This window comes from Mya arenaria, chromosome 12, assembly GCF_026914265.1.
Source record: "Mya arenaria isolate MELC-2E11 chromosome 12, ASM2691426v1".
NCBI classification, from domain to species: Eukaryota; Metazoa; Mollusca; class Bivalvia; order Myida; family Myidae; genus Mya; species Mya arenaria.
Window position 1 is genome coordinate 48,863,252 of NC_069133.1, and position 25,223 is coordinate 48,888,474.

Genomic DNA, 25,223 nt, shown 5'->3' on the forward strand with positions numbered 1-25,223 from the left:
GCACGGCAAACACTATTTTCCTAACGTTTATTATACGGTATCTCTATCGTGTTAGTCGGCCGCCGGGATTTAACGGAATTTCTATGCCATTCTTTAAAGTACATTTGACTACGCTACTGTTAAAGCGATATTTTAACGTTGCTTTTCATTTATATGTTTGTTGAATTTATTCGTATTCATTCTTCAGTTTGATAAATAGGTGCTTTATGTAACTTAGATAAACACAGATAAAATAATTTGTTATACATTTATTTTACAAATGCTTTTTGGAAAACAACAGAACTTTGTGATATAATATGTTTGCTGGTTATCATGGCTGCCTTTTATGCGAGAAAGGAACGCACGTTTTCACCAGTATCTATAAAACGTTCACCTGCACTACAAATGTCTTCTTATAGCGTGGATACGTACAAAGTTGAATGACTACAAGTTGTTAGTCGACGTACAAAGTTGAATGACTACAAGTTGTTAGTCGACGTACAAAGTTGAATGACTACAAGTTGTTAGTCGACGTACAAAGTTGAATGACTACAAGTTGTAAGTCGACGTACAAAGTTGAATGACTACAAGTTGTTAGTCGACGTACAAAGTTGAATGACTACAAGTTGTTAGTCGACGTACAAAGTTGAATGACTACATGTTGTAAGTCGACGTACAAAGTTGAATGACTACAAGTTGTTAGTCGACGTACAAAGTTGAATGACTACAAGTTGTAAGTCGACGTACAAAGTTGAATGACTACAAGTTGTAAGTCGACGTACAAAGTTGAATGACTACAAGTTGTTAGTCGACGTACAAAGTTGAATGACTACAAGTTGTTAGTCGACGTACAAAGTTGAATGACTACAAGTTGTAAGTCGACGTACAAAGTTGAATGACTACAAGTTGTAAGTCGACGTACAAAGTTGAATGAATACAAGTTGTTAGTCGACGTACAAAGTTGAATGACTACAAGTTGTTAGTCGAAAACGGATTTGAAACTTAATGTTACCAGAGACACCAAACCCAAACCCTTGCCATAAGCCTTATAGGCACAAATAGTGACCTCCGCCTCCTGAATGTCGCCTGATAAAGGCAATGTTTGGCACGTACAAGGCCTGAACTGAGCATACCTACTTGTAGGGAAAGCATAAACTTAACTGAACATATATTGACCTACGCCTACGGTTGTCGTGCCTGTAGACATATTATATGGGCATACTAATTTTATAGAGACCTAAAAGGCCTGATTTTAGCTGACTTCCCTCTCCTGGTTATCGTTTTATGATACACTTATAGAGAAAAACTACGTCCAGCTGAACAAATAGTGACCTTCAACTACTGGTTGTGGCCTAAGGATACCCAATACGGGAAATATCAGTCCTAAACTGAACATAAGGTGACTTCCGCCTCATGGTTGTCGCTTAGGGTACGCTAATATCGACACACAATGTCTATTGTTTAACATACTGACCTCCGCTCACTGATTGCTCCTTAAAGAAACACAAATGGAGATATATTAGGCCTAAAGTAAACATAGTACACACATTCAAGGAATATCATACCCCTGTGCTGGAGATAGTATGACATCCGCCTACTGGTTGTCGCCCTAATAGACCCTAATATCGCCCTAATAGACCGTTATATCGCCCTAATTTGCCCTAATAGACCCTAATATCGCCCTAATTCGCTCTAATATCGCCCTAATAGACCACAATATCGCCCTAATATCGCCCTAATTCGCCCTAATAGACCCCTATTCGCCCTAATATATCCTAATATCGCCCTAATATATTCTAATATCGCCCTAATATCGCCCTAATATCGCCTTAATAGACCCTAATATCGCCCTAATAGACCCTAATATCGCCCTAATTTGCCCTAATATACCCTAATATCGCCCTAATTCGCTTTAATATCGCCCTAATTCGCCCTAATAGACCACGATATCGCCCTAATATCGCCCTAATTCGCCCTAATAGACCCTAATTCGCCCTAATAGACCCTAATTCGCCCTAATATATCCTAATATCGCCCTAATATCGCCCTAATATCGCCTTAATAGACCCTAATATCGCCCTAATACACCCCAAATATCGCCCTAATAGATCATATTGTGACCTCTTCTTACTGGTTTCCACCTTAGGAGACTCTCATACTTTTCCTGAGCGGAGCATAAAATGACGAACGTCTTCTGCTAGTCACTTAATAAAGATACTTATTAGCGCAGAATGGGACTTACCTAAACATATAGCGACACTCACCTACTGAAAACACTTGATAGGGATATATTAGTCTCGAGTCGGACAAAATAGGGACATGATAGTCTTAGGCTGAATATTAAGGGACCTACGCCTACTGTTTGTCGGCCTTATGGACAAATGAAAGGGACACATTAGGCCGCAATAGATTTGAAATTGACCTCCACCTACTGCTCGAGACTTAGGGAAACACTAACATAGACGTATAATTGTAATTGTCTCCTGATGAGAACATACTAGTCTTTAGGTGAACATATAGTGGCATATGCCCACAAGTTGTCGCCCTAGCAGCAACAAGTACTATAAGGGAGTTGTGAAAAAATAAATATAATATTCATGGTTAAGGTATGCATTTGTAAATAATTTGATATTCAATTTAATTGTCTTGGCTTTGAATCTATTCCATTTACTGAGTTATGTATTTTAATCATCAGAGTTATACAGAAAACAACCCTAGACCACTTATAATAGTTGTATTTGCATGGATTGTAAACGTGCTGATTATGTCTGTTATCCTTATCATGTATTTATTAATCCTCAAAAATAATATTGTATTTATATTAGGCTTTAAAACGTGATGTGTGCCTGCACTCAAGTCAATAACCTAGTTGCTGGATGAAGTGATGATATTTATTGATATCGCTTTCGCCCCCGAAATGGCTGCCCGAGAGGAAATATTTGTTCAGTGGCTTGAACAGCTGTAATGAAAGTATGATAAAAATATCGCATTAATGAAAGTTTGTAAATTTCTTAAGAAATGATGTTAATGTTTGATGAAATTAATTTGAGATATGTAACATAATGTACTGTTCCATAACTATTTGGACGAGTCGTAAAAGGTCCAATATTACGGTCAAATGTGTACTCATTGTTTTAAAACATAATATGTGCAACGTAATACTTTTTTTTGTAATCTACATGTGCTATTGGACTGCATTCCGAGCTTTATTTCTACTAACTGTCCACTTTTTGAAGAATGGACTATTCATTATTTTAATAATGGACAGTTATTGTTAGAATAATGGACATTCAGTAGAAATAGTAGTATGGTATAATTAACATACAGTAGAATCAAGACGTGTGTTGACAAATATGTTTTTCTTGTAAATGCTATTAAAAATGTGTAAAACTATGCACTTATTGGATGAAAAATAACTTTAAAACCCCTTTTTTATCTAGGTTAGAACATTGATTATAAAATATTTTTTAATAAAATTCAAATTTTCAGGCTATATCAAATCAATGCCCAATGAAGTTGTGACTGAGGTTTGCGCAGCTGTTAGAGAAAAAGGAAAATGTTTAATATTTAGGATGTCCCTTAAAGAGAAGAAAAAGAAAACACTTGAACTTAAAGTTTCCGTATTAAGTGAATATGGTAACACATTATGTGCGATTATTAACCTTGAAGCAGCTGCTTTTGACTCTGTCTGGTGCACTTTGGTATTTGGTAATATCTATTTCATATATTATTTGGGGAACAAAATTCAAAGGTAATAAAACATGTATACCTCTACCTGTATCGAATCATGAAATAGGGTAAATGGTGAGTCGTCTAATTACTATGTAGGTAAGAAAAGGCTAGACAGGAAGGAATTTTATGATGCTATTTTCCCTGTTCCTTAACGCCTTTCCGAATTCTTATCAATGAAAATCTAAAGGCATCGAAAATGGTTATAATTTAGTTAAGTTATTGTTATATATGGAAATATATCTTTTATGCTAATGATACAGCCATGTCTGTAAAACTGCAGATGATTTACAAGATTGTTAAAATGTATATCATGACTTCTGTGTAATGCGCTACCCACTTTAAGTATACCAAACTAAAGTTATTGGTGTTCGAACATTCTATGTCAAAACGCAGGATTCAATAAAGTAGGGCTGTATCCAGAGTCTATTAATATTAATTATTTTAGTCCTATTTTAGAACTAGATGATTGGACGTATTTATTGGGCACTGGAATTCAAATTGATGTAAACACATTGAATTCACTTGTGTTATATAGAGAACTTCTATTCATATGTCTTCTTTAGATAAACTGTATAACTTAGAAATATTATCGCTAAGCTAAGATTGTCTTCTCACATGTTTAAAGTTGAAAGAGGTAGAAATGTAAATATTGAAAGAAATGAACGTAATTTTGTTTAATGTACTAAAACTGTTATTGAATATGAATACCATTTTGTTTTGATTTGTCCAAAATATATTGACACAAGAAAAGGATACATAGATAAAGGTTTATTTATCTTTTATTGTTCACGCTATTCTTCACTGTGCTCTGATGAGTCATATATTTAGATTTAGTAATTATTGATAAATGTTGGGACGAGTGTGTGGTTTTTGTCATGCTAACTAGTTTAAGCCCCCAGTACACTAGAGTTCCAGTAAACTCTTGTGTCACTGACCGTTCCAAAGCAATTTTGATGAGGGTGTGGTTTGTTTGAAGTGTTTGTATTTGTACATGTGATGTAAGTTCGTTTTTGGTCTTGATGTGTATGTGATGTTTATATGTTTGTGTCTGTAGGCCATTGGTGTTGATGTGTATGTGATGTTTATATGTTTGTGTCTGTAGGCCATTGGTGTTGATGTGTATGTGATGTTTATATGTTTGTGTCTGTAGGCCATTGGTGTTGATGTGTATGTGATGTTTATATGTTTGTGTCTGTAGGCCATTGGTGTTGATGTGTATGTGATGTTTATATGTTTGTGTCTGTAGGCCATTGATGTTGATGTGCATGTGATGTTATATGTTTGTGTCTGTAGGCCATTGGTGTTGATGTGTATGTGATGTTTATATGTTTGTGTCTGTAGGCCATTGGTGTTGATGTGTATGTGATGTTTATATGTTTGTGTCTGTAGGCCATTGGTGTTGATGTGTATGTGATGTTTATATGTTTGTGTCTGTAGGCCATTGGTATTGATGTGTATGTGATGTTTATATGTTTGTGTCTGTAGGCCATTGGTCTTGATGTGTATGTGATGTTTATATGTTTGTGTCTGTAGGCCATTGGTGTTGATGTGTATGTGATGTTTATATGTTTGTGTCTGTAGGCCATTGGTGTTGATGTGTATGTGATGTTTATATGTTTGTGTCTGTAGGCCATTGGTGTTGATGTGTATGTGATGTTTATATGTTTGTGTCTGTAGGCCATTGGTGTTGATGTGTATGAGATGTTTATATGTTTGTGTCTGTAGGCCATTGGTGTTGATGTGTATGTGATGTTTATATGTTTGTGTCTGTAGGCCATTGGTGTTGATGTGTATGTGATGTTTATATGTTTGTGTCTGAAGGCCATTGGTCTTGATGTGTATGTGATGTTTATATGTTTGTGTCTGTAGGCCATTGGTGTTGATGTGTATGTGATGTTTATATGTTTGTGTCTGTTGGCCATTGGTCTTGATGTGTATGTGATGTTTATATGTTTGTGTCTGTAGGCCATTGGTCTTGATGTGTATATGATGTTTATATGTTTGTGTCTGTAGGCCATTGGTGTTGATGTGTATGTGATGTTTATATGTTTGTGTCTGTAGGCCATTGGTCTTGATGTGTATATGATGTTTATATGTTTGTGTCTGTAGGCCATTGGTCTTGATGTGTTTGTGATGTTTATATGTTTGTGTCTGTAGGCCATTGTCATTTAGGCCCTTGCATTGTTCCCCTAATCAGGGTTTATGTTTGAATTTTCGATTACTTGGCCTGACCCTGTTTTTTCATTGTATTATTTAAAGTACGATATAACGTTGTAAATTATAATACTTTACTACGTTTATTTTTAACATGTGTTCAACTTTTGATTTTCGATATGTATATTGCACTCTTTCATTTGCTTGTTATTGCCTTGCCATGTGTTAATGTTATTGTAACAACGATGAACAGTACATGTTCAAGTTAACAATACATGTTCTGTTCTTTACTTTTTCTGTTCTGTTTTGTAAAATACAAGAATAGGCGAAAACATACAAAACCATAGGTATTAAATAAATCTGCGGTAAGCGCGCGAATTGCGCCAATTGAAATAGGGAATGAGTTGCCATGAAGCTATTAAAAACATTAATAAAATATTTTATTATCTGTACATAAATTATATGGTTTCATTTAAGTAAACTAAATTAAACATGCCTTTTGGTAATTAATCAAAAAAGTCGCATCAACCTACACTGCGCGCCTTTAAACGAAGTATTTGAGTGCGGTAGAGTAACATCCACAACAATACCGGAATTGCAAACGTTGCAACTGTACGCTGTTCTGTTTTGTAAAATACAAGAATAGGCGAAAACATACAAAACCATAGGTATTAAATAAATTTGCGGTTAGCGCGTATCCGACATGCGGGGGACGCGTCGTATCAGTAAAGTCGCATTAACCTACACTGCGCGCCTTTAAACGAAGTATTTGTGTGCAGTATTTGACAGTTTCATCCTCTTCATTTATGAAGAAATATGAGCCGCACATTTGACCTTAAATCCTTTTAAATGTATCTTGTTACGTTATTCCTTGAAATGAAACTTAAAAAAATCCTGTTACAAAATTTAAGCTATTTCATAACAATGATTACCGCTGTTCAAGTTTTGGTTTCATTGAAATCACGCCGCGATGCACAAGCTGGAAAGAATGCGTTCAGTGACAAAAATGTAAATGGGTGCAGTAAAATGTCTTACGATTATTGTCTGAAGTACAGTACAGATGAAATATTAACTTATGAGGGTCATGTAGTTTTTTTACTGTACTTTATCATGTCTTTAACCGGACCGATTGCCGATGAAGCCAAGCGATACTTAAACTGCTCTAATATAATAACTAAAACACATACGAAAACAAGAAAAAATATCCAAAATGGAACATCAATAATGAACAGTTATTCACATTCGGCTGTTATTCATCCAAACCCTACTGAGTGCACACTAAGCCTACTGCTGCGTATACTTTTGACAAACCACCTGTGGAAAGAGAAGCGCACATGTATTGAAATATCGTTGTATTTTATCCGTACGCAACCTTTTGCACAATAAGGGCTCTATTTTATGAATAACGTTTTAAAGTGAGAGAATCAATGCATAAATGTTATGCGAAAACCATGATAAAACAATAGATAATTATATGAATAAAATATCGTATTAATCTACTCTTCTTAATATATTTTTTATTTAAACTATATTTTTTTCTATTTTAGCTGAATTTACTGGCGCATTAAGATAATTGTAAAACTTCTTTAGAGCGCCGAAATCAAAGCATTGCCTTTTTTATTGGCTCCCTAATAAATTGCATTCCTTTTCAGTACGTTCACTTTTTGAACGTTGCTTATTTTTTCTACATGTGTATATCATTTATATATTTTATTAACAAAATAACTGAGGAAAATAGATGTACACAAGGACGAATCTCGCATCGCCGCTCATAAGTGTTGAAATCAAAATAAGCTAGACATAGTGATAAGAAAATGCGTGGGACGGTGCAAAGTCAAATGACATATCACGTGATTACTAATCAAGTATTTATGTCTGAGCGCTCTTCCTTGGGTTGGAGAATAGACGGAGCTATCACGGAGATCAAAGGTAAACTTTTATGAAATTAATTATTCAATAACGTCTGTGTATTTTAATTTACCATGAAATAAACAAAGACACATATAGTTTTATAAACAGTTTTATGTCACAAAACGGAAAAACAAAAATAGATCAAATTGTTTCATGTTAGGACAATGAACAACGGAAAGAAAATATCGTGGGGCTAGTGCAAGGAGGTTTCAGAATCTTTAATACTGCTTTTTATATTCATGCATTTATCCAATGTTTTGTTTGTCTACTCGCGTTTCTTCTTTTTCTTTTCTCTTTTAATATTTGAATAGAGAGCCAATGAAATAACCAGTTCATTTTACATAAATCATTCATTCATCAGCAGTCAATGTGTTTCATATCAAAATGTAGCCATTAACTAGGCAAATCCACTGTGTTTTTGTTTGGTCATAATTTGTTTTGGAAACGGCGTTCTCGGTTTTGGCACTTTTACTTATTGGCGCCTCGTTGATTTAAGGCATCTTCATGAAACGTTGGTTTGGAATGGCACATGAAAGGCCGAGTTATAAATTCAAAAATGTTTAATTAATTGTACAGCTTTTGAAAAAAAGTCGGTTTTTCCATTCGGCTTGAAGAGGATCTAATATCTGACCGCCCTGGTCAATACGTCACGATTAGTTGGACATTGGGATGAACCATAACGATGACGAGGACTACAATAATTGATGTTCATGGCTACACAGTCCTTAAGGCACGGTAACTAGGACATCATAACATTGCTACTACCGTAGGATGTCATCGCTGCTATAGCAGTTAGCAACATCGCTTGCCGCTGATGTATCTTTATGGGCTTAACTATAAAGGCAGTATCCACACATTGGTAGTCCTAAAAGTAGCTTTTGCAGTATACACCGAAAATATACACTGAAAATGAGACTACAACACAGCTTTTATGAAGTGGACATTTTAAATCCGAGCGCGAGTATAAAGAATTTTACATTACCTTGAAAATTGTGTTATCACGTTCGCTGAATATTTCATGCACATGCTACAATAACTACATGTATGTATTTTTTTGTGCGTTGTTTTAATTTGTGCGAAGTGGACTAATTCAAATCTTTCTAAAACTTCGTTAGAGTTGTTTTTTTATGATATTTACGACTTTTGTGAAAAAAGATCATTTCCGGACACAAAATCAAATATACTGACACAATTTGCTTGAACGTATCTTATTCTTTTTAATTATCCTAAAAAATCCATTATTTCATTAAACCTTGTCAGTTTTCATGCCTGCATTATACAACTATTGTGAAAATGGGCAAATCTTAAGACAATATTTTGCTTTAAAGGGGCAGGCTTTTGTTTTGGCACGGAGTTTTCCCGGTAATACAACTGAGATACACTTACGTTATAACTATTGTACTCTTTGATACCGAAATTACAGGGTTATTGCACGTTACAAGTAGAAACTAAAATCTGGTGTTAGTGGGGAGTGAGCCAATGCCGGTACATTCAATGAACAAATAGAAAACTGACAACAAAACAAGACGCCTTAAGGACTCATACACAAATATAAGGATAACGTAATCGTTCAGCCTTATGTAGGAAAGCGTTACCAACGCTATTCAAAATCGTGGACTCCAAAGACGACATTTGAGTAGATATTCACATTTGTTGAAATACTCCAGCCGTCAGTATCTGAGTTTTAACACACCTAATGATTTGCCACACTTTATTTAGTCATACGAAAAAAGGAGTGCATTTGACAAAAACATGACCGAGTCCTTTAATCATTATATAGTATCAGTTTTCATCCAATTTTTATAAAACTTTGTCAGAGTATTGAACTGCATGATATTGATCATTTTTTTAAAAAAAGTTAGCCTCGGATCATAATATGTGACGACACCTTTAAAGAGGCATCAAAGATGGCAATATGACACTTTTAACTTTTTAACTGAATTAGAAGCAGAACTAACTTGAGAGCATTTCAGTGCAAAGACAATCAGAATATCTCAAATGTTGGCGTTGCTATGGCAATTTTCGCTTAACTAGGGTACTTGCAAAGTTAACATTAAATTGCTTGTTAATTGAGGTAATTAAAAAGAAAGAGTCAAACGATGTTCCACATTTCATCACGAATACTTGTGAAGGAACAAAAATTGAATGACAACAAAAATATATGCCATGGCAACTGATTTCTAAATCCATCCTTCACCAACCAAAATCATTTTGTTTTCAAAATTATTAGTTACTTCAGTTTATCATATCATTTAATGGTAAACCAGCGTCTACGACAAATGTTATAAAAACCTGTACCAAAAAGATGTTTTGTGCTACATAAACTAACAATTTTCTCAAAAAAATCGAATAAACATCAAAAAAAAAAAAAAAAGCTTATGAAAACAAAAAAATTATAATAATGAGCAACATGAACTTCATATTTTATTCCATACAAACAATTTAACAAGTTAACATCATTAGATTTGTTCAATTAAACACATTAAGAGCTCTTTAAAATTATTGAATGGTTAAAAAGTGTTCGGTACAATATAAGAAATAAAACACACCACTTCAGGCCATATGGCATTATAAGTACCGGTCAGTCAGCCCCCGAAGGTGAATGGTGGAAGATAGTAATTACTGATAACACGATTGTAACCGTGTATTATAGCTGAAAACGCAAAATTATGAAATGATTGGTGAGTGTTAAAAGATTCACTGTAATCTTCTATTGTCTCATAAGGTAGAAATACCATGTTTTCTGTACATTTCTTTCAAATTTAACTCGGTAACCTTCATAAGAATAATTGTTTTCGACCTTAATTTATCCTTTTTGGTATATTAACACAATTGCATTAATTGTGGTAAATCTTATTTGCGAGTAAGATTGCATCTTTAAATCCTATCTTTTATCCACTTAACATACGTTAAACTCAAATACAGTAGCATTAACAATTAAGCTCAGGTAAAACACAAAACATATTAGTGATAGCATCATTAATTATGAGCTTTTTACTGATGTTAATTGTTTCAAAGTTAATATAGTACATTGTTGAGGTTATGTTAATTTTAAGATTTATTTTAACCACAAATAGGACGACAAAACATTAAACTGCATTGCAACTGCAGTAACTTACTGTCATCATAAATATAACATTCGAGTAATAAAAATAGACTGCTTTTTCCTCAGGTTGACTAGAAACTTTGAAATAAGATTTAGCATTCATATTTGTTTCTTTTCATTTGATCATGCAAATGACTCTATACACAAGAAGAATGAAGGGCGTATTATTTTTCACAGATTTTTTTGGTATTTCCATAAAAAGCATTATTTTGTATTTACTTCGCAATTACGGCTAGGTTATCTAAGCTTTATAAGTTTCAACAGCTCAGCCGATCGAAATGTAAGCACGATCTGAAAGGCTTTTGGCTCTTTTTGAAGATTTTACATATTTTCCAAACATAACATTATTAATATATTACATTATTATATTAATAATGTAATGTTTTAAATATATGTAAAAGTAGTAAGGACATTTGATTTTGATAATCTACTATACATTTTTAAGTCCTTTTATATGATGAATAAAATCAATCCGAGCCACTAAGTAAAACAACGTACCCTCGACATGTTATTTTACGTATTATTGTATTCATTTTTACTGTCACAGGTGCATACTAACAGTTATATTTCACGCCTTTTAACATCAATGTACCGAGGATTGACCGATTATGAATATAGGTAGTGAATTGACCGTGTTAGTAAGCATCCGTGAATAGGAAAACATCTAACAAAACCAGGTTTTCTGGTAGATAACAATTCAACGTCTTAAATCGGATATGCAAGCAACATATTATTGCATAAATTATCAATGCTCATATCTTTCTTTACTATCAAGTAGCTCATATGTACATGGCAAACTTCCGCGTACAATTGTAGCGTTGCATGACATGGGGATATTCCTTTTATTGCCTGCTGTACATAGTGCAACCAGCATTTTAAAAATATGAAACTGTTCTTACGTGATTTATCTATATAATAACCTGATATATATTAAAATGAATTAAAATTGTCAAATAAACTATTATTACAATTTGCTTATTTATTATTACAAACAAGTCTTTATGATGACATCGTGTGTTTATATTGATGCTGTATACAATTCCGCTTGTGCTAAAAACCCCGCCGACGTACCACTGTACAAAACACTTATTTCTTTGAGGGTTTTAACTGTTTTAAGTATTTCTTTATGGTTTTGCGTTAAACTACTTTAATAAGGGCGTTTTTGTTGATACCAAACCAGTTTCAGTTTTGGTTTCAATGGTTTCAGCAGTGACGAAACCGGTTTTGATAGTTTTGCTTGAAGTAACAAATGCATGGTTTTGTGTACATTTTCAACAATATGGCGGAGCTACTGTAGCTACTGAGCTACACAATTACTAATGTAACCCTTTTCATTTAGCTCATTTGCCCATTGTTAGGCATTGTTATAACAAAGATTGAGTTTCAACAAATGAAGTTGATCACTATCCGCCATGTTGTTTTCGAAGTAAACTAGTTTTCGGATGGAACGAACCGATGAAACCGCCTCCGGTAGGGGTTTCGATAGTTTCAAAAACCGGTTTCGGTTTCCGTTAAAAAACGATTGAAACTGGTTTTGGTTTTATTTGAAACTGTTACAACAAATACACAGTTCGTGAAACCGATATAAAACCGAAACCAGTTTATTACCAACAAAAACGCCCTAAATATATATTTGTTTCCCTGACGTACACGCAATCGATACAATTGATTTAACTTTAATAAAATGCATAACATTTGCATTTCTTAATTCCTTTTGTATAAATGTTTATACATACGTGTATATGTTTGTACTGATTGTAAATGAGAAGTAAGATGTATGTCCCTTGCTATTATCATAATCTAATTGAAAAATCAAAGGATACAAACTCTTCAGAAAATATCTTGAAACATCGTTATGTGGCCGTAGGTGAGAAATAATAAATAATGGACATGGAAACTGTACTTTTGGACCCTCGATCTCCAATTGTTTCCATATCCAAACATAACAGTATACATCAGCTGTGCACAGGGAGTAAACCGATAAGTTTTAATTAATCCTGATTGATTGGTTTTTGTTGCATAATATCCTTTTGCAAATCTGGCTGCACATAAACATGGATCTCTTTCAATAATTGACTTAAATTGCAATTTTTATTGCATCCCTAGCTAGATTTTTGTTTTCATTATGGCGGTCATATTTAGGTTTCAGTTTTATTTTCTTCTCTGGGCATATGTTGCTGTATTGGAAACAAAAGTCCCACATATCTTGGAGTAGTTTATTGAAGGCACTTCTATACTGAGTGTAAACTATTAAATATGCGTCCTTTGTTTTTGTAGCTGAAATGCAAATGGATTCGTTAGCTTGACATAACTTGCGGAACCCCAAAATTCACGAAACGTGTTCGCTCGTTCATCAGCACTGTTCTTTCTGGCTTTTTTAACATTTTTAACACAACCTTCTTTCCTTCAAAGTCAATTACGACGCCGTTTTATCTGCATTGTTTGTATCTAGTCACCAACATAGAAATGTTTAATCCAGTGGCCAGTCTGAGGCGTAATACCAGACTCGTCAACACAGCCTCCGACGGAGATAGGTTCATCCGAGTAAACAACTCTGCTGCGTAACACCAAACTCGTCACCACAGACACCAACACACATAGGTTCATCCCAATGACCAGTCTGTTGCGCAACACACGACTGGTAATCACAGCTTCAAAAAACATAGGTTCAACCAAGTTGCTAGTCTTCTGAGTAACACCATACTCGTCACCACAACCTACGACAGACATGGGTTCATCCGATTGACAAATATGTTGCGTAACAACAGACTCGTCACCTGATTCTCCAAAATACATAGGTTCATCCCAATGACAAGTCTGCTGCGTAACACAGACTGGTCATCACAGCCTCCAACATACATAGGTTCAACCGAGTGACAAGTCTGCTGCGTAACATCAGACTGGATACCACAACCTCCGACAGAGATATTTTCATTTTGTTGTGCAACACCAGACTATACACCACAGCCTCCAACACACATAGATTCAACAGAGTGACAAGTCTGCTGCTTAACACCAGACTGGTCGCCACAGCCTCATACAGAGATAGTTTCATTTTGCTGTGCAACACCAGACTATACACCACAGCCTTTGACATACATAGACTCATCCCAGTGACAAGTCTGCTGCGAAACACCAGACTGGTCACCACAACCTCCGACAGTGATAGTTTCATTTTGCTGTGCAACACCAGACTATACACCACAGCCTCCGACATATATTGTAAGCTTTTGATATCTATACAAAAATGTTTCGAAATATTAAATATTGTCATGCTGATATACTTGTTCAAAATAACCAGTATTGCTAAAGTTATTATACAATTCCGCGAACTTCTGGAACACGCCTCGTACATAGACTCATCCCAGTGACTAGTCTGCACCGTGACCCTAGATTGGTCATCACCGCCTCTGACACAGATAAATTCAACCGAGTGTCCAGTCTGCTGCTAAACACTGACACAACAGCCTCGAACTGACAGGTTCGTCCGATGGACCAGACTGCTGCGTAACATCAGACCGATCGTTACACCTCCAACAAACATAGGTTGAAATGAGTGACCAGTCTGCTGCCTAACACCAGACTGGTCACCACAACCTCCGACAGAGATAGGTTCATCTGAGTGACAAGTATGTTGAGTAACACCAAACTCGTCCACACAGCCTCCAACAGACATTGGTTCATCCGATTGTTCAGTCTGCTGCGTAACATAAGACTTCTCAACAAAGCCTCCAACATACATATAGGTTTATCATAGTAAGCAGTCTGCTGCGTAACACAGACTGGCTATCACACCCTCCAACATACAGAGGTTCATCCTAGTGACCAGTCTGCTGCGTTACACTACACTGGTCAGCACAGCCTCAGACAGAGATAGGTTCATCCGATTGACCAATCTGCTGCGTAGCACCAGACTGGTCACGATAGCTTTCAACACACATAGGCTCAATTCAACGACCAGTATGTTTTGTAACAAAAGACTGGGCAAGTATCAACAAGGACAGTGTTGGAGCCGTAAAGGCAGGTTTAAGAGTAATAATAATGTTTGATCCATCATTATATGATTTTTCAAAAGAATTAAAAGCATTAATGTTAATCGAATAAGAAAATAAATAAACAGTCACTCAAGTCTTTAATGGACACTATTATCAGAAATATTGTCCCTGTTACTCAGTGATGAAACTGCTTACATAAAGACACCATACACGCTGATAGGTGTTTATAAATAAACATAATGAATCAACGTCACGATGGACACTCAATGCACAACAGCCATTGAACATTGGCATTTTCGCTTGTCATTCGAGAGTTTGATTATATAAATATTAGCTGAATTGTTGTTTGGTTGTGAATATGCATGAAGATTCATACAATAGGATGCTTCACAAGGCCTTTTTAATGGTATAAAATGCATAATTGCTTTTCTGGCGATTCATGTTCATGCTAGCCATAACTGTGCCAAAGTAAAACGAATGATTAAATGCACCCAATCTTCCATCATCAATAACTCCTCAAATGAAACTGAGGTGTATAGTCCATCGCCCTTTTAATGAATATGGTCAAGGATCATAGTCAACCATTCTTTCACAGGAATAATGTTTGATTCTAGTACAACTGCAAGAGAATTGGCCATGCTTTGTCTCTCATTTGCTCGGAATTTTGAATCCCTAAGTGTGTGGATGCTCATATCATTTTACCTACAAAAACACGTCATTGTCATTATCTGTATTTGATGTTTGTTTATATTATTTAACATTAAAGAACAAATTTACAAGAGATTTTTAGTTTTCTAAAACTGACATGACCCTTTGTCCTATCAACTTTTTAAATATTTGAACGACAATAAAATATTATAAGGACTAATATACAAAATATAAATCAATATGTTAAATTTCAGAATAAGAGTGACTTTAGATAAAAATGTTTATTTTATTTTTTAATTGAATGAAGACTCTGAAAAATATTTTAAAATAGACATTAATTCAAACACATTATACAATATTATTTTTTCAACCACATTTCAATTTATTTTTCTTCTTGAAAATTAAAATATATACTCGTCTTGTTAGTTGAGTATATATTCTTAAATTAACTTTTTTAATGAGTCGTTTTAATATAACAAACCTGAAAGTTTACTACTTTTTTTCTTTTCATCTTAGACTAGTATTATGTGGTTCATAACCTATTAAGTATATATAATTATGTTAGTATGATTTGAAAAAAAGACATATTTGTTGTCATTGACTGTTTAAGTATTGTTTCAACCTGTTATTATCACATGCATACTATAAGCCTTGACATAAATACAAATATCAAAAGATCTAAGGACTCTTTTTAACGCATGCGCAGTTAAATGGTACTATTATAGTTAAACATAGAACACAATTATAGAAAATTACCCCCGCAAGTAAGGACATTTGTTTTTATGTAAAAAAATATATGATCCCAGAGGCGAAGTCGTTAGCCTGATTTTGCAATATAGTTCATTCTACATGTTCGAAGATTTATATAGCGTTTGAAAGGTCTTTTTGAGCTCTTTTTATGTTTTCCTAATACCTGTAGATCCCTTTAAATGGTTCCATCTTGTGTAATCGTTTTCCAAACGCCACTTTTAATCGGTGCTTTCATTTATTCCACCAGTCAATCAATATTTGTTTGTGTGAGTTGACCATTGATATTCCAGCACTGACGTTGTTTAAAGTATACAATGACAATGTTATCAAGTCTAAAGAATCAGTCAACTATCCTGGGTCAATTTTGGTTTCTGGATACATCAGGTTATTTATATCGTTTAGAGGGTTCACTCGAGGATAAAAAAAACTGTAATATGTTAGACATGGACTCCGTTGGGAATAAGGTCCTGCATTTGTGCAAGGCTTCATGGTTTATCCTGTGCATCAATTTTGTCAAATTGAATTTGTTGCTTATGTAAATAGCTTTTTCTTTCTTGCTCTTTGTTGAAATATGGAATTTTATCAGTGAAAGAACAACAGTGAAAATATCAGTTTTATATTTTCACTGCAAACAAAGGACCGAACATAAATACGACGTGAAATCATGGTTCAAACATCTATTTTAAACTATCTGTCATTGTTTTACGTGAAACGAACTTCCTGGAAAATTCACAAAACAATTAACATATTAACTGATGACTTTTACCCCATCCAAATATTTATGCAAAAAGCTACAGAAACAAGCTCAGTAGCAAAAAGTTTAAACATAAACCCGATTTAATAGCACTGGGTAAACGCCAAAGACATAGAACATAAAATTACAAACAAGAAACATAGAAGAACAGCACAAAACTCCACAAACAGCACAGTGCATACATACTATATATAAAAAATAGGTACGTTTATCAAGAATTGTTAGGTACCGCCTTGGAACGGTCAGTAAAACGTAAATTTACTGGGGGTTTAAACCAATTTATGTGTACAAGCCTCCAAATATCCTCACAATCCTTAATACAGATAAAACGCAAAAGGTAAAACTTATCAAAGTATGCATTAACTTGAAGAAACTTATCAATAAAACAAATAATAATAAACGTATGGGTAAAAAGCCTCAAAATTCGTAAACAACCCAGCGTGGTCTTTTCTCCTTTCCTGGGAAAAACATGTCGTCAAGCGAATCAGACTGACCGCTAAAAGTGAGGGATGACTGAAAGCATCATGGAAAAAATCTAAAACTAAGAAAACTGTTTTTATCTTATGATTATGAATGCATTTATAAAAGTACATTGAGTAAATTTCATTAAATGTTTGCACTAAAAAAGACTGATTGATATACTATAAACACATGATAACGGAGTACATTTTATAACCGAAACGGAAATAGTTAGCTTCGTCATCAGCATCACTCGTGATCATAGAAAAACTATAGAAAAATATGTTTCTCTTTGACACTCGGGGAACAAAATACGATCTTACACTTAAGTCAACAAATATTCTCCTTATCTTGAACATTTATTTGGCAGTTAATGATTATTAAACATAGGATTTTACATGAGCTTCCATTAACTACAAGAAATATGAAACGACTTCGGTGATTATTCAACGCTGAGGTTTTTCCATTAGAGGAAATTTCGAGGGGTGATCTTTAATACTTTAATTGAAACATGGGTCATGTTTTTGGAACATTATTCACGTATGCAAGGTTGATAACGTCATCTTTCTTAACTTTCAAATCTACTGCTCTTGAAATGTCAGTGATGCAATTGTGATCTGCAGAGTTTCTAACAAAAGTTGAAACATTTGTATCAGCTGTATTTTTATATCTAAATATATGAACACATCACATGTTAACATCCGTTCCAAGCACAAACTACATCCAAAAGTTGAAAATATAAATTTCGTACCCAGTGAACTCTTGTTCCGGTCAACTCGTGCTTCACTGACCTCTTCGAGGCATTAATCCAATAATTTATTATTATGGTTTGTTTAGGTGTGAGATCGTTTGTGTTTCTCGTTCAGTGTCGTTTTGGCCCTTACCATGTGCCACCATGAGAGTTTAACATCTGGGTTGGTCCCTATAGTTTTCATTATAGTATTTATTGAAACTGTCCATGTGCAACACTTTCAATGGTTTCTAGAACTAATATTAACAACGCAATCTTATTTATTGCCTATCAAAAGTTCGCAGTAAGGATCAAGACCATAGAACATGCCAAAAACACTTAAGGGCCTTCCACAGTGCAATAGTCGTTTGAAGTATCAAGCTAAAAGTGTTAAAAAATCGATTCTTATTTAGTTTTTAGGGGTCTGTGTTAAGCAAGCCTAATTCATATATCCGTTGCAACATGTGTAGCTGTAATTAGCAGTTGAGCAATTCTTACGAAAGAAGATTTGATCAGATATCAAATCAAAATGCATTTACATTTTTTTTAGAAATAAATTTTCAATCTTTGTCCTGAATCTAGTAGATAAAAACCTCCATCGGCCTCATCGGGCAAAGTGGTAAATTGTTGCATTTCGATCACGAATAGAGGCTGATTAAAGTCGTAAAAGTTGTCTTTAAGTGGCTGTGAAAAACATATAACCGGCACTGTAAAAAAATATAATAATTTGCTTTTCCGTTTTGAAATAAGATTACTTTCTTGAAATAACAAATCAAAAGACATGCCATACATCCCTTAACACAGAATTTTTTTTTTTTTCAGTTTCACACAATCCCATCAGTTTATGCAGAGACAGAACTTAACATTTGAATGAGACGATGTCTTAACTACAGACAAACTCAAGGTAAATCTATCTAAATCCACCAGTAAATGTTGCCCCACCCCTTCAACCCACCAACCCCACCAGACCACACCCCCCCCCCCAAAAAAAAACAACAGAAAGAAAAAAAACGCCCTAATGCGAAGCCCGGCCAATATTCATCAAAAATAGACGATCAAAACAAGCTGTATTTTGTAAACTATTTATTTCTAAAGTAACTATATCATTGATTTGAACATAATGAAGTTATATCCTATATGTTTCGTACATTTTCAGGGACAATGTGTTTAGGATAACAGTTAAGGCTGGGGATAAGCCCCTAGAGAGTGACACTGCAAGCGTATTTCTTACACTTTCCGCGGATGGAAATAAGGCACCGAAACTAAAGCTGGAAGCACGCTTCCAAAAAGATTTTTCACGTGGCCAAACATATACGTACAACGTACCAAACGTTCAGGTATAATTGATTTTCCGAGCTAAACCTTGTAACTTGTCTTTATTTGATAAAGAATCTTTCAAATACCTATAAATGAGTGTAGCCCTGTGAGTTTTCTGGCTTTTAAATCAGTTGTTTGTAGCATATAATTATTTTAAGTTGTGAAAATTGCATTTTTGTTTGTGTCACAATGTCAGTTTTCAGTACCTTGGCACACTTTACCATGACACTCCCGTGATGACCCCATTCCCTATTTCTGACATTTGAATAATGTAAGCATATAAGTATACCATGAGCATATTGTTTGGGGGTTAATACACCGTGTAGCAAGGCCGTTGCTTGATATTTTGCCCAAGTGACTCATAACGGTCCGAGAAGTAATCAATAATCGCGCAGAGGTCCGACAACGCCCTGCATCAACCTCAATTAATGCATATGTTTTTTTTCTTCTTTTGTTAGTTTTGTAAATATTCTTCTTACCTGCACTAGAAGACGATGCGTTAATTTATTCTCAATTTGATTTTAGATTTTTGAGAATTATCCAAGTTGGGGAAAAAGCAAACCACATTTGTTTGCAAATTCATTTTTCCCTTCAATTCTTTTTTATCTTGGCAATTCCGCAACACTTTTATCCGAAACTATTTTTTACGAATCACTGTCATCTTCCTTTTCATGTCTTGAATTTCAAAATTTAATTTAATAAGATTTAATTCGGAGCGAGTATATGAACTTTCCGTACTAAAATAAACAAATACCTCATTTTCTTGATGTCAACATGTGTATACAGTGTCGTTGTTTCTTCAAGTTGATATAGTTTGTCTGCTTTTCTCTTTGGTTTTTAATGTCAACGCTGATAAAGACGTCACCCTAATAGTCTTTATAGGTTATCGATCACCAACATATCTTTCTAAACTACGTATGCGTTCGCCTCGCTTAAAGATATTGATAATTAATCTGTTTTAGCGGCATGCGTTAACAGACACCAAATTAGATTTTTAGACGAAAATTAAGTTAACGTGCGAAGTTTCCACATGCGGACCGCAAAACGGTAACCGATAATGGACCCGGGCCGCAAAACGGATAATCGCTGAGTCAGACAAATAATCGCGGAAACCCTGCACACATATGTAACTATATAAAGTAACATTTGTATTCAAATTAACTAGCAAAATGTCATTGTTTGTCTTCATTATAGTTACCTTCCGAAGTTGACAGTATAGAACTGGTCAAGTGTGAAACAGATGACAAAGGAGACTGGTATATCGACACAGTAAAAGTTGAAAATATGCAAACTGAATGGAGTAAGGAATTTCCAGTTTTTCGTAGAATAACGTCGAATGAATCATACACCATTCACGGTCACGACACCTTCTTACCAAATGACGATTTCTACAAAACACATCCAGAGATGCTGGGTACGTTTTTAAATGTAACGATAAGAACACGTAAAGTTGAATTTGCAAACGATCGTCGCTCTTTACAACAAACATTAGTCGTGATCATTTGTTAAAGATTATATAAAATGGCATTATCATTGTATGAACACGAATATAAGTAAGTTCACATTTTACATTGAATTGACACATTTCGAATTGTTAATTGTAGAAAAAAGAAAGCGCAAACTAAAGGAGGCGAGGCAGGATTTCGTGTATAAACATGAAGATGGGCTGCCGGTAATGGTCAAGAAAATACCTTACCAAGAATGGTTTTCATTTGGTTACGCGATGGACCTTACTTGTGAACTTGTTAAACTATATTTTGTTGGACTTGACAACGACGATTGGGGGGATAAAATCGAGGATTTCAAGGACCTTTATACGCATCGTCCTTTAATTGCACCCAGCGATTTAGAAAGGTACGGAAGTTGAACCCGTAATATTTATCGACATCGGGTGTTTTGATTTAGATACAGTTTATATTTTCACTGGGATGGTATAACCATTTAATTGTTTCAGATGGACGAGCGACGAAAAGTTTGGGTTACAACGCCTACTAGGCGTTAACAGCAATGCTATTCGTCGGGTGAAAGACATGGCCGAACTGAAAAAGCTTCAAGTTCATGAACACGACTTGGTACTTGCTTCGGAGAAGCTCACAGTCAAGGATGCCTTCACTGCAAAGCGACTTTTTATCGTGGATCACGGCATTCTTCAAGACTGCCCAACTATCGCTGAGGTCATTCTCTGTTGTCCAATAGCTCTTTTTGTCCGACGAAGTGATGGCATGATCGTGCCGGTAGCGATACAGCTTTTTCAGAATAAAAGTAAAAATAATCCAGTATTTCTGCCCAGTGATGACGAGAAAACCTGGCAACTGGCCAAGATGTGGTTCAACAACGCAGATGCGCAAGTGCACCAATCTATTTCCCATCTTGGGTACACACATCTGATTATGGAAGGCTTCGCAGTCGCCGCACACCGTCATCTATCCACATCTCACCCGATATTCAAGCTACTGGCTCCCCATTTTCTTTATCTGATGAAGATAAACATGTTAAGCATCAAAAGGTTACTTGGAAAAGGGGAAGTTCTTGATGAAGTTATGTCTTCAGGCGCAGTTGGTGGTAAACATATGATAGCTAAATTCCACAACCAATGGCGTTTGAACGTTGAAGGTACCCTCCCGGCAGATTTGAAAGCTCGTGGGGTAGAAGACAAGGAAGTCATTCCCAATTATCCGTTCAGAGACGATGCTTTGCTTACTTACAACGCTATCAAACGGTATGTTGGTATGTACGTCAATCTGTATTACGCATCTGACAAAGTCTTACAGAATGACTACGAGGTACAGGACTGGCGACATGATATGGACCTCCCAATACCAAGCGGTGGACTCGGCGTTGCAGATGTCCCAGGAAACAACGGAATGTTTCAAACCAGACATGAATTGACACTTGTGGTGACAAGTATCATTTACACATGCAGCGTCGGGCATGCAGCCGTGAACTTCAAACAGTACGAAGAGTACGCCTTCCCCTTGAACTACCCGTCGAAACTGAATGGGACACCTCCGACAGACAAAAGGGAGCGCACTGAACGGGACATTATTGCAATTCTTCCTCCGAAACCTAAGCATTTCAAGCTTATGAAAGTCGCTAACATATTGAGCAATCGCGAAACAAAGGCTCTCGGAGATTTCGAAGTAGACTACATTCAAGACCCAGATGCTTTAGAGTTGGTTAACATGTTTCGGAAGGAACTCGAAACGGTGAGTCAAACGATCAAGGAGAGGAATAAACAAAGACCCCAAGAGTTACAGTACGCTTATCTGGACCCCCAAAGCATCCCTAACTCTATCAGCATATAGAAACCATGAAAGGAATATTGATCGCCATGATATGAGCTAGTTTATGTGTTTATGTTGATTTTGCTGTCGGTTTTTCGAACCGAATAGTCATGGAAAGTGTACCACAGAAATAAATAACCTTTTTAACTAATACACCTGTTTGGTCTAACTTAGTAGAACTAAAGTCTAATTTGAAGGTTTACTGTTCTCATCTGACTATACTTCAATTGTACACATATACTTGTATTAGTGTTCATCGGAAAGTGCAACATATTAGCTACATATTGCTTACTTTTAAGCTGACAATTTAAACAATTGTGACGCTTTGTTTTAACGTTTTATGTTATATATTTTTTTATATTCAAATTGGGTGTTTGCTGTTGTTTCTATAAGTGTGGTGTGTTGATCAATATGCTAAATAACTTTAGTGTGTCTGCGCTTCGTCACTCTGCATACATTTGTTTTAAACTGGTTATTTCTTTAGTGTGGTCAGAAGTTGGCCAAAATGTGTTACATATTTCATGCGTCAATATCTCTTCATAATTTATCTGAAGAAGTTAAATCATTTCATTGTGCAAATAAGCTCAGATAACTTGTCGACAACTTATCGATTTATATTCTAGGTTGCAATTTAATATATGTGAGTGGTAGGTTATTCTTAGATTACTGTTGTTAAATATTTTGATGTATCTAATTGATACACACATAGTTTTGTAAAAAAATCAGTGTATGTTTGAAGTGTGTTTCTGCTATGTATACGTAAAAAGTCAATACTAGGTTTCTTTAAAAGTCGTATTCTATGGCATATGTTTTTTCATGTAAGACGCTTATTCTTGCAAAGTGTTTTCCTTTATCAACGCACTATCATTTAATGCACACCCTTTTGTGTAATATTGCTTTCTAAGTTAATTCGGATGTTAGCAGTAGTGTTTATAACTGTGTTGTGAACATCATTGTAAAATGGCTTCATTTGTCGGTATCGTGTAATTTTAAATCTGACATTTTAAGGTGATGTAATTTGACGCCAACTTTTTAAAAAAATATCACCGCATACTAATTAAATATACATTTTCTGTGTAATACCTTTCTATATTAAGTTTGGTCAGGTTTGCAGTGCCATTCTGTCTATTATTTCATGAAATCAATTTCATTACCATAAATTTCAAGTATCGTTTAAAATGACTTGAATTTGTTAACGTTTTTTAAATACTTTTTAAACGTGTCTCTACAGGTTGTTAGTACCCTTACAGGATTTAAGCTTAATCCATCAATAAACCTATTATTAAAAATGAAGATCAGGGGCTATCTTATCAACGAGTGTTCTACATCATGTCATACGATCCAAAATGTAGCAGGATCCAAATTTCGTAGGATCATGATTTTCCATTGAATACAAAGCGAGTGTCAGAAATCAAAATTAAATATTAACTTTTAAATCTAAACAAGCATTGAATGATATTTCCAGTCAAATTGTTTATTTCAAAATTTACTTCATTACAACCAAGAGTTAAGGATACACAAATTCAGTCATACGTACGATCGTTCAAAAGATGGTTCCTACATTACTGCACAAATGGAAATACTCATAGTGATTTTAATAATGAGGGGTACATATTGTTATACTTATTCAACTTCTACATACCAACTAATGTCATCTTGCTAAATTGGGACTTGTACGTATCATCATTTATTTTGTGTCGTTGTTTTTTCTACCTTCGCATCTTTGCTTTTTTAATGCAAAATATTATCTAACATGCGATCTAAGAAAGCAGATCTTAAATTGCAGAGCTGAGAAGCGGATTTTAAAGATTGTTTTTGAATTGTCAACCTACGTGGTGTCGCATCTGCCTTGTGATTTAACGCACACTCTTTCGAAATATGTTAAGCTCCAATGTGTTCAGTGTCAATCCTAAGACTTCCATGTGACCTACAGTTTTGTTTCTGCACATTCAAAACATGTGGCAAGTCAAAGACGTTTGATGTATTACATGTATACGTGTCATTGTTATGTTAGCAGGGCAAACAATATAAGGTATGCACGGCAAACTATTATTTCCTAACGTTTATTATACCGATATCTATAACGTGTTAGTCGGCCATCGAGAGTTAACGTCATTTCTGCACTCTTTAAAGAACACTTGAACACGCTATTGCCAAAGCGTATATTTGGTGTTGCTTTTCTTAAACAATAATAAACAATAAGTCGATGCATTTGTTTGTTGAATTTATTCTTGCTCACTCTATAGTTTATATATAAATGTATAAATAGGTTATATATGTTACTTAAATGAAAACAGATATATTACATAATTGTTATGAATGTTTAAACAAATTCGGTGTGGAAAATCAACAGAACTTAGTGCCATTATATGATTTCTAGTCATCATGGCGACCTTTTATGCGA

General features: G+C 34.9%; 1 protein-coding gene across 1 annotated transcript; it reads left to right on the forward strand.

Moving 5' to 3' along the window:
• The first annotated feature begins 7,762 nt into the window (after positions 1 to 7,762).
• On the forward strand, positions 7,763 to 24,992 carry LOC128212062 (polyunsaturated fatty acid 5-lipoxygenase-like). The gene is made up of 6 exons (XM_052917307.1): positions 7,763 to 7,794; positions 19,041 to 19,122; positions 19,375 to 19,555; positions 20,730 to 20,949; positions 21,140 to 21,389; positions 21,490 to 24,992. The coding sequence occupies exons 4-6, from the start codon at positions 20,820 to 20,822 to the stop codon at positions 22,838 to 22,840; spliced, it is 1,731 nt and encodes a 576-aa protein (XP_052773267.1). The 5' UTR covers positions 7,763 to 7,794; positions 19,041 to 19,122; positions 19,375 to 19,555; positions 20,730 to 20,819; the 3' UTR covers positions 22,841 to 24,992.
• The last annotated feature ends 231 nt before the right edge of the window (positions 24,993 to 25,223 follow it).

Coding starts and splice junctions, on each gene's coding strand:
- LOC128212062 (XM_052917307.1), top strand. CDS start 20,820: ATGCAAACTGAATGGAGTAAGGAATTTCCAGTTTTTCGTAGAATAACG. Junction 20,950..21,139: donor AACACATCCAGAGATGCTGG/GTACGTTTTTAA, acceptor TGTTAATTGTAG/AAAAAAGAAAGCGCAAACTA. Junction 21,390..21,489: donor GCACCCAGCGATTTAGAAAG/GTACGGAAGTTG, acceptor TAATTGTTTCAG/ATGGACGAGCGACGAAAAGT.